Below are 9,841 nucleotides of genomic sequence, written 5' to 3'. Positions count from 1 at the left end.
CCCGGTTTTTTTTTTTTTTTTTTTTGAGTTGGAGTTTCATTCTGTCGCCCAGGCTGGAGTGCAGTGGCACACTCACGGCCACCCTAGCGTTGACCTGCTGGGCTCCTGTGATCCTTCCACCTCAGCCTTCCAAATAGCCAGAACTACATGAGCGTGCTACCACACCCAACTAATTTTTGATTTATTGTAGAGAGGTCTCACCAAGTTGCCCAGGCTGGTCTCGAACTCATGGGCTCAGGCAGTCCACTCACCTCGGCCTCCCAAAGTGCTGGGATTACAGACTGAGCTGCCAAGCCCAGTCTCTTTCCCATTTTGCAGATGAGAAAACCATAGCTCAGTGGTACGGCTGGGATCTGGGCTTCTGTCTGTCAGGGTCCAGTTTGCTGCACTGTGATCCTCCCGGGGGCAGGGCACTTTCCCTCCTTTCTGAGACACTGTCCTGCTGGCCTCCTTCCTGTATCTGCACCTTTTGAGGGAAGACTTCCTGGAGGAAGTGTTCACAGGAAAGGGGAATGAGGGAGGCTGCATGGCAGGTGAAGTAGAGACAGGTCAGGAGAGGGGCAGGGGAAGGAGAAGGTGGTGGGCTGGAAGGTGGTGGAAGCAGGAGGCTCCAAGGGGCGAGGAGGTGAGAGGCCAGGGGTGAGGTTAGGGCAGACCCCCATGGTTCCCCAGTCCAACTGAACCCTGGTGGTCCCGGGGCAAGGACTTCCAGCACACGTCACCCTTTACCAAGGCGCATACACACAGAGACATGCAGAGGCCATGGTGGTGGCCACAGGCACACACACATAGATGCTGGGACACGCAGTCAGAAGCACGCCTTCATATGCAGATGGCCTCCTCTTGGCAGGGTGTGGCTGGCCGTGGGCAGACCCTGATGACTCACGGAAGGGCTGAGGGGTACATTCTCACTGGGTGGCCTGGGAAACGCTGCGTGAGCCCCACGATGGCCCCGAATCTCTGTGGACAAAGGAATCTTGGCATCTGATGGGGCTTCCCCAAGGGTCCAGTCTGTTTCACCGGCCTTCTCCTTCCCCCATGATCCAGTCTTGTAGCTGCAAGCCCAGGGACGATGGCTGCGGTCCTTGCTAAAGCGGTGGATTGAGCTGGTGGCCAGTTGGAGCATGAGACTAGCGCTCCCCTCTGCAGGTGTCCCTGGGTGCCGCCTCCTCTGTCCTCCACGAGTCCCTGCCTGCTCAAGGAGCTTCCTGCTCTGGCTGGGCTGGTGACGGCCTCCCTATAGCTGTGCCCGCTACCTGTCCACCCACTGGGAATCGGAACTTCTGTGTGGCCTTGCCTTTTCATCCAGGATCTTAGGAGAATCTGATGAATGCCTTGGTTGTCTTGCCAGGGACATACAGTTACCTACTCAACTTAGCACATAATTCTGGCCCTCCACAAGACTCCAGGTTAAGAACTCCTGGTGTAGGTGGGGTGCGGTGGTTCATGCCCATAATCCCAGTACATTGGCAGGCTGAGGAGGGGATCGCTTGAGGCCAGGAATTTGAGATCTGCCTGAGCAACATAGCAAGACCCCGTCTATATTCAAAATAAAACAAAACAAAACTCCTGGTGTTGACAGTTTATGAATTGCGATTGTGCGGGACATCTTCCTGGGTTAGCAGAAAGGAGTACCACTGAGGGAAGAAGCAGGGAGCGCAGGGCCATCGAAGCCATTCAAGGCATCCAGCCCTGGGAAAAGCAGGGATTCAGACCCCACAACTTTAGAGTCCTTAATCCTTTCTTCTAAGCTTCTTCCAGCCAAACGTTTGTTCCGCCACCCTGAGCGGCCCCAGCCCCGTGCCACCCATCCCTGTCCTCCCTACCTGCCCTTGACTTGGTGCCTCAGCTCTTTTCTGTACCCCTGGCCTCAGGGAAGTCTGCTCCCCATCCTCGGATGGCCCTGGCCTTCCTGCCCTGCCTTGCTTATTTCCCCTTCTCTTTTTTGAGGTGTGCCCGGCTGGAGCAGGCACCCTGGAGCCCGGTGCCCCTGGCAGCTGCTACCTGGACACAGGGCTGCGGCGGCGTCTGCGGGAAGAGTGGGGAGTGAGCTGCTGGACCCTGCTCCAGGCACCTGGAGAGGCTGTGCTGGTACCGGCGGGGGCTCCCCACCAGGTGCTTTCTGGGGAGCAGGGTCTCTGCAGAGAGATGGGGGTGTCAGAAGCAACCAGAGCAGCGCCACAGGCATAGAGTGTTCTCTCAGTCTCCCAAGAGCCAGGCAGGGCGGAAAGCCGGCCCTACTCCGGGGAAGAGCAAATGGGGAAGCTGAGCTGTCTTGAAGTCATCAGGCCCAATGGGGACTCACCCCAGAGTCTTAACCTCCGCCTACTGAGGCCTTTGGTCTAGTTTTGGCCGTGGCCTTTGGGGTGTCTGGTGCTGTATCCAGGGCGTCTGCCCTCTGAGAACCGGGGAGAGAGCAGTCATTAGAAGACATAGACCTCAGGGCCCAGGGGGACAGGGAGAGAGTGCGTGATCGTGGACTTCCACTGACTCTCCTGCCCTGGCCTCCCCGACACAGGTGCAGGGCCTGGTAAGCACAGTCAGTGTCACTCAGCACTTCCTGTCCCCCGAGACCTCTGCCCTCTCTGCTCAGCTCTGCCACCAGGGACCCAGCCTGCCTCCTGATCGCCGCCTGCTTTATGCCCAGGTGAGTGTGACATGGCTGGGCATGCTGTCCAAGTCCCCCATGGCACAGCTGCAGTGGACATAGCAGATCCAGCCCTGTGCCAAGCTGGCAGCCACTCTGAGCAGAGGAAGGACATTCTTGAGCCAGGCTGGGGACAGCAGGGGCTCAGGGTTATGACTGAAACTTCTTTGTCCTCTCTCTTTTTCCTAGATGGACTGGGCTGTGTTCCAAGCAGTGAAGGTGGCTGTGGGGGCATTACAGGAGGCCAAATAGGGGGGGTCTCAGGTGTCTGGGGTAGGGGTGGGGACTTGGCCCAGGTGCAACTTCAGCAGGGCTTGCTGCTGGGAGACTTGGGGACTCTTTTTGTTAACCCCACAAGCACTGCTCCGGGCACAAGCAGGGCACTCCATTCTCCACCCCTGCCCTGGGCCCTGAAGCTAACAACCACAGTGCCACCGGAGCTCACACCTGCCCCTTGCAGGCTGGCCTCTGCCCCACCCATGCCCCTCTCCATGGTACCAGACTGTGGGTGACCGACTTCCTCCAACCCTCACCCCCTGACCCAGGAGAGAAACAGCCCTTCCTTGGGGTACCTCGGGAGTCATTCTGGCTTAAGCAACACCTCCTTCTGCTGCCTCACCCCCTACTGTCCCACCTGTGCCCCGGCTCTGCTTATACCACTGTGTCCTCGCTGGGTTCACTGCAGGCATGCTGGACAAGACGTCACCCAGAGTCTACCCTGTTGCCAGAGGGGCTGGGAAGTGCAGGGAGCAGGTGGCGTCCGGGGCTGCCCAGGCTTGGCTGGAGGGAACAGCGTAGGCGATGCCACCCTGCCCCTACTTCATCCACCCGCCTCCCTCCTTTGTGATTTTCATTAAAGTCTGTTGTTTTGTGACTACTGCCAGTGTGGTTGGCCTTGCCCCTGCAGGCCACATGGGCCGGGAGGCAGGGGAGATGTGGAAATCTGCTTTGGCAAAAATCTGCAGAGGCAAACGGAATGGGGATGATAGGAGCTGGGGTCAGGGTGACAGGGACCAGACCACAGATACCACTGCTGGCTCTTCTTCCGGATCCTGGGTCCTTGCCTCCCACTGAGGGGTAGATGGAGCTTGAGTGAGGCCCTGTCTCTCCAAGATGTTCCTGACTGCAACAGCCGGCAAGCAGAGTCCTGGGGCACAACAGCAAGGTGGCCTCCCTGTGCCCCACCCATGCCTCTCTCCCTGGTACAAGGCAGACTCCAGGTCGCCCCGTCTCTCCCATCTGCCGTGACCTGGAGATCCAGGAGTGTGACCAGGAGAGCTTGTACCAGCCCATCTGCCCTTGGTGGCTATAGCCTGCGCCAGGCCTGGCCACTCCTGGGGCCGAGCCTCACTGCCTCAGACAGTCCCTCCATGTCCCTGCCCTGTACCCTGGCCTTGTGCTGGGGCTCTGCCCTCTACCTCTTCCCTTGTGTATCTCAGCCCCACAAAGAAAAATGCTCCAGCTCTTGTTACCTAATTGTTCCTTCTGTGGTTCGGGGAATGTTTTTTTTTTTTTATTAAATAAAATTTGTATTATAAGTGGAATATACTTTCAGAACATTTAAAAAATAAGAAAGTCACCCGCAAGCCTATCTCTACTCAATCCCCAACCACTCTGAGTATCTTGGTATATATTCTTCTAGTGTTTTCTCTGAGAATCTGTTGTACACATGGTTGACGTGTTTTGTCCTTTTTTTGTTTTCTCTTAACATAATTGCAACCGTTTCCTGTGTTGCTACCTATTCTTTTTAACTGGATGTTTATATTCCAGAAGCGGCTTTGCCATGGCTTACATAACCATCCCTCCTTTAAAAAATTATTCTCATTGTTTGGAGAGCTGAGTTGTTTTCACTTTTTTATGGGGTTGAAAAAAAGAAAAATGAGAATTATATTTTATGGTACTATTGTTTACATTTAACTTAATCCTCTTTATTTAAGTGACCTCATTGAATCCCTTACCACTATTTTGGGGTAGATATGATTTACTTACATTTTACAGAAGAAGAAACAGGCAGGCTGCGGTTATGTAAGTCACCCAAGGTCACACAGCAATTTTAGTGGCAGAACTGGGATTTGAACCAAGTTTTCTGGCTCCAGCCACCTCATTCACATTATAATGTTAGCTCTAATGGAGCTTAAAGATGGGCTTGCCCTCCTCTCTTGTCCTTCTCCTTCCAGCATATGCACTTTCTAGCTGGTCATGTTCCAAGTGGCACTGAATGATCCATTCCTGCCTACACTTCACCTTCTATGGCCATGTCCCCATGTCACCCCAGAACTCAAAATACGAGGTCCTTCCTGTGGGAAGATGGCGTTCTGAATTTTGTCCATTAGGGCTGGGGATGGGCCTGTCACCGGTCTTTCTCTCCCTCACAAGACCTCGTCTCCTCATCATTCTCTCTGGTCTTCCAGGTGGGTCACAGCGTCCTTGAGGACATATTTGGTCTGAACTTTTGTAAATAGCAAGTGGATCAATGTTCATTTGTTCCAGGGCTGTACCTGGTCAAGCAGCCTGAGACACAGCTTGGGACACTCGGCACTGTTCCTTATGGAAATCCTCGGATCTCTGTCTCTCCTGGGTCACCAGCTTATGGTCCAACTTCTGTCCCCAGCCCTTCTGTTAGACCCTGATATTCCAGACACAAGACTCACAGAGCTGGGAGTGAGCTTGGGGATTCATATCCAATGCTCTGTTCTCCTTTTTTTCCTGGTAAAATCCTTCATATTCTTTATTTTTTTAGAGACAGGGTCTCACGCTATCACCCAGGCTGGAGTGCAGTGGTGTGATCATAGCTCACCGTAACCTCAAATTCTTGGGCTCCAGCAGTCCTTCTGCCTCGGCTTCCTGAGAACTATAGCCTAGAACTATAGGCACGTGCCATCATGCCCAATTAATTTTCTTATTTTTTGTAGATAAGGGGTCTTGCTCTGTTGCCCAGGCTGGTCTAGAACTTCTGGTCTCAAGCAGTCCTCCTGCCTCTGACTCTCTAAGTGCTGGGATCACAGGCACAAGCCACTGTGCCTGGCTTTGATAATAGTCTTAGAACTTTTTTTCTTTTAACCTGGCAGCATAGATTTAAGTTGCTCTGAATATACACTCCAAGACTTTTTATTTTGAAATAATTTTAGGTTTACAGCCAAGTCATAAAGATAGCACAGAAAGTTCCCAATATATCTTTTACCTAGTTTCCCCTATTGTGACCAGCTTAAATGACCCTGGAACCTTGATTAAAACTACAAAATTAATATGGGTACGACACTTTTTTTCTGGGGGAGGGGGTCAAGGTCTCACTTTGTCGCCCAGTCTGGAGTGCAGTAGCATGATCACAGCTCACCACAGCCGTGACTTCCTGTGATCGGGCAATCCTTGTACCTCAGCCTCCCGAGTAGCTGAGACTATGGACACGCACTACTATGCCTGGCTAATTTTTTTGGTTTGTTGTAGATACGGAGTCTCACTATGTTGCCCAGGCTGGTCTTGAACTCCTGGACTCAAGCAATCCTTCGGCCCTAGTCTCCCAAACTCCTGGGATTCCAGGCATGGCCACTAATGGCGTGCGCCCGGCTACTACACTACTCACAAAGCAACAAGCTTCATTGGGATTTCCCCAATTTGTCCTTTTTCTGTTCTAGGATTCAACAACACCTGTGTCTGACAGATGGCCCAGAGGGTAGATGTGGCTTCCCCAGGGTCACTTAGAGAGCAAGTGGCAGAGCCCAGCCTGCAGCCAGCCCTCCCCTCTCCCTGTAGGTTGGGCTCCTGCCCTCCTCACCCTTCCTGCATTGTCAAGAGACAGGCCTTGCTGCTCTGTAAATGATTCTAGCATCACAGACACCCTTGCCCACACTGCCTGCCTGTCCCCATCCCTGTCCCAATACCCGAGACTGCGTATCCCAGGCCTTCCTGCTCACGTGCTCACACACACGTGCACACATGTCCTGAAATGGCTGGCTCAGGCTCCAATCCCATGGGTGCTGGGAGCAGTCAGGCCACTCCTGTCCACTGTGCTGTGCGGCCAGCCACACTGGCCAGTGTTCTTCCCTCTCTGGGAATGGAGGACACACACCAGACTTGATGGAGACCTTGATGGTTTCTATCCAGCCTCCCTCCCTCCCTGCACCATCCCCCTTCTGTCTCAGGGCCTCTCCAGCCCCTATCTGACTGCTGCTCCCTCCCTCCCAAGGCCTTGAAGAAGCCTGCTTCTTCAATGCCTCTGTCAGCTCTCCGGGAAGGGCTGGGTACACCCTTTCACAGTCCACAAGGGGCCTGGGCTGTTGTGTTGTCTCACATGCGGCTCACCGCAGGGGTGATTAGGCCCATTCCACAGGAGAGGAGCGCTTCCCCAGGGGGATAATGGGGAGTGGAGCTGTGGCTTGTTGCAGTCTTCCAGGCTCTTCCAGGCAGTTAGGCCTTCTGGTGTTTACCTTAGGCTGCCTCTGAAGCTCTCAGAACCCTGCCTAGACATGACCTCACTCTCTCAAATCATCCCTGGGAGGCAGAAAGGAGTCTGGGACTGATGCTCCCTCCCCCCCACTTCACAGATGGGAACACTGAGGGATAAACACACACATACAGCAAATATGTTGACAAATTGCTCTGCAGTCCTTGGGTCCTGACTCAGCCCTGTAAGTTTGGTTGTTTGGGAGATGGGAGGTCTAGGATAGGGCTTGGCCCAGCAGCGTTCAGCAAACGCCTCAAAAAATCACAGGCGGGCAGGCCCAGTGACTCATGGGAGGCAGGCACAGTGGCTCATGCTTGTAATCCCAGCACTTTGGGAGGCTGAGGCTGGAGAACTGCTTGAGCCCAAGAGTTTGAGACCAGCCTGGGCAGTATAGCGAGAACTCACCTCTATTAAAAAAATCAAAATATAAGCTGGGCGTAGTGGCACCTGCCTGTAGTCCAGGTACTTGGGAGGCTGAGGTGGAAGGATTGCCTGAGCCCAGGTTGAGCCGTAATCATGCTACTGCACACCAGCCTTGGCGATTAAAAAAAAAAATCATAGAAATACTCCATGGCCTAACACAGGGCCCTGCCTCCAGGGAACTTATATCAGTGTGTGAAATACAGGTTGTATCCAGCATGTGAGAGGCTGACCCTGTGTGGCTGAAGTTCTGTGTCAAGTTCTTAGGCAGCTCCAAAGGCACGTTTCATGAGGACAGACCTCTGTGTGGTAGCAACAAGTTCTGTGCCCAAGATGGCCCAATCTGGAGGGTTGGTGGATTAACCGGTAACGGGGCCCAATGCTGGACAGTCCGTACAGCACCTCTGCGATAATCTTGCCCTGCCAAAACTCCTGTAAAAAGAGTTGTCGCAGCCGGGCTCAGTGGCTCAGCCTGTAATCCCGTGCCTTTGGGAGGCTGAGGTGAGTGGATTGCCTGAGTCCGCGGGTTCGAGACCCGCCTGGGCAACGAGACCTCATCTCTACAATAAATAAAAAAAATCAGCCGGGCGTGGTAGCGCGCGCCTATAATTCCGGCTACTTGGAAGGCTGAGGCGGAAGGATTGCAAGAGCCCAGCAGGTCGAGGCTGCGGTGGCCGGGAGTGGCCACTGCACTCCTGTCTGGGCGACAGAGTGAGACTCCAACTCAAAAAAAAAAAAGAGTTGTCGCGACAGATGTGGAAACGGAGGCCTACAACTTACCCGGGGGCACAGAGCAAATCGGCCAGCAGGGGCTGGACATGTACCCCAAGTCCTGGGCTTTGTTGATACCACCCAGCCATGTCTCCCTGGAAGGAAGTTGCACAGAACCAGCAAGAGGGAAGAGAAAAGGGAGGCTTCCTTGGAGGTGAGGAGTCACACAGACTTGGCTTGTGTGGCAGATTCCTTCCAGTTGGCCCTGCCTTCCTGTCCTGAGAGGAGGTTAAAGGAAGCTCTGGGGAGGAAAGGTCAGCCTGGGAGAGAAGCAGGAGCTCAAGAAAACAACCCACACCCTGTTCTCCACGTCCAGGCCCTGGATGCTGGGTGGGAGGGTGACAAGGATGGAGGAACAGGGCACCACCCCTGCCCTCCCAGGGTCTGTAAGCAGCAGAGAGGGCCTTGACACCACATGGGAAGTGCAGCGACAGGGTCACTGATGAGGGTGGGCTGGCTGATTCCATCAGCACTTAGCTCCTAACCCTCAGCAGAGGGGGTTTTTTTTGAGTCGGAGTCTCACTCTGCCACCCAGGCTGGAGTGCAGTGGCATGCACCCTCATGGCCACCCCAGCGTCGACCTATCGGGCTCTGGAGATCCTTCCGCCTCAGCCTTCCAAGTAGCCAGAGCTACAGGTGCACTACCCCGACCGGCTAATCTGATTTATTGTGGAGATGGGGGGAGGGTCTCACCAAGTTGCCCGGGCTGGTCTCGAACCCGTAGTCTCAGGCAATCCACTCGTCTTGGCCTCCCAAAGTGCTGAGATGACAGGCTGAGCCACCAAGTCTGGCTTTTTTTTTTTTTTTTTTTATGAGACAAGGTCTGGCTGTGTAACCCAGAATGGCCGTGAACTCCAGGTCTCAATCGATCCTCCCATCAGCTGACTTTTTAATTTAATTTAATTTTTTTTGTTGGATTCTCTCTGTCGCCCAGGCTGGAGTGGCACGCTGCTCACGGCCACCGCAGCCTCGGCGTGCTGGGCTCAGGCCATCCCTCGCCTCAGGCTTCCAAGTAGCTGGAACTACAGGGGCACACAACCACTCCCAGCTAATTCTTTTTGATTGTAGAGAGGAGGACTCGCCAAGTTGCCTAGGCTAGTCTCGAACCCCTGGGCTCGGCCAATCCTCTCGCCTCTGCCTCCCAAAGTGCTGGGATTACAGGCGTGAGCCACCGCGCCTGGCCAGCTGTTCATCAGCTGTCTGTGTCCGACTTTCCAACTAAACCAGACTTTCCTCCGAGCCCCGCCACCCTCCGCAAAGTGACAAGTACATTTCGTGAAGAAGAAGGTTATTTGGGAAGTGATCAGTACGGGCAGGGCCATCGTGTGTTTACGTCAAGAAAGGGGCAGTGGGTCCAAGCGGCGGCCCCGGGCCTACGTGACATCCCCGGGCTTGCAAGTAACGTCACCGCCGCAGGCCCCGGCGGCGCAACGCAGCCGGCGGGCAGATGACGTCACTGCCGGAACCCGTGCGGACCGGCGCGCGCGGGGGCAATCGGCGAGGTCGGGGCGGAAGACGTCCAGAGAGCGGGGGAGCGAGGTCCCACGGGCCGGCACCACCCC

The 9,841-nt window shown here is 54.6% G+C and overlaps 2 protein-coding genes across 4 annotated transcripts in view; both read left to right on the top strand.

Moving 5' to 3' along the window:
• The window catches only part of HR (HR, lysine demethylase and nuclear receptor corepressor), a 15,792-nt gene extending 12,271 nt beyond the window's left edge, over nucleotides 1-3,521 (top strand). Inside the window, exons 16-18 of one of the 3 annotated variants that reach the window (XM_008063540.1) lie at nucleotides 1,951-2,115; nucleotides 2,519-2,647; nucleotides 2,837-3,521. In XM_008063540.1, the coding sequence (XP_008061731.1) occupies nucleotides 1,951-2,115; nucleotides 2,519-2,647; nucleotides 2,837-2,899 (357 nt within the window). In that variant the 3' untranslated portion in view covers nucleotides 2,900-3,521. The remainder of the gene's footprint in view (nucleotides 1-1,950; nucleotides 2,116-2,518; nucleotides 2,648-2,836) is intronic. The other 2 variants (XM_021715262.1, XM_008063541.2) reach the window with 2 other exon arrangements.
• A 5,105-nt stretch (nucleotides 3,522-8,626) lies between these two features.
• Nucleotides 8,627-9,841, top strand: part of NUDT18 (nudix hydrolase 18) — a 4,059-nt gene continuing 2,844 nt past the window's right edge. The window contains 4 exon segments of the mRNA XM_021715263.1: nucleotides 8,627-8,665; nucleotides 9,561-9,680; nucleotides 9,683-9,722; nucleotides 9,725-9,776. Coding sequence (XP_021570938.1) covers nucleotides 8,627-8,665; nucleotides 9,561-9,680; nucleotides 9,683-9,722; nucleotides 9,725-9,776 — 251 coding nt within the window.

This window comes from Carlito syrichta, unplaced genomic scaffold (genome assembly GCF_000164805.1).
Source record: "Carlito syrichta isolate Samal-C Ts95f unplaced genomic scaffold, Tarsius_syrichta-2.0.1 Scaffold306946, whole genome shotgun sequence".
Classification (NCBI taxonomy): Eukaryota; Metazoa; Chordata; class Mammalia; order Primates; family Tarsiidae; genus Carlito; species Carlito syrichta.
This window is presented reverse-complemented; position numbering and strand designations above follow the sequence as displayed.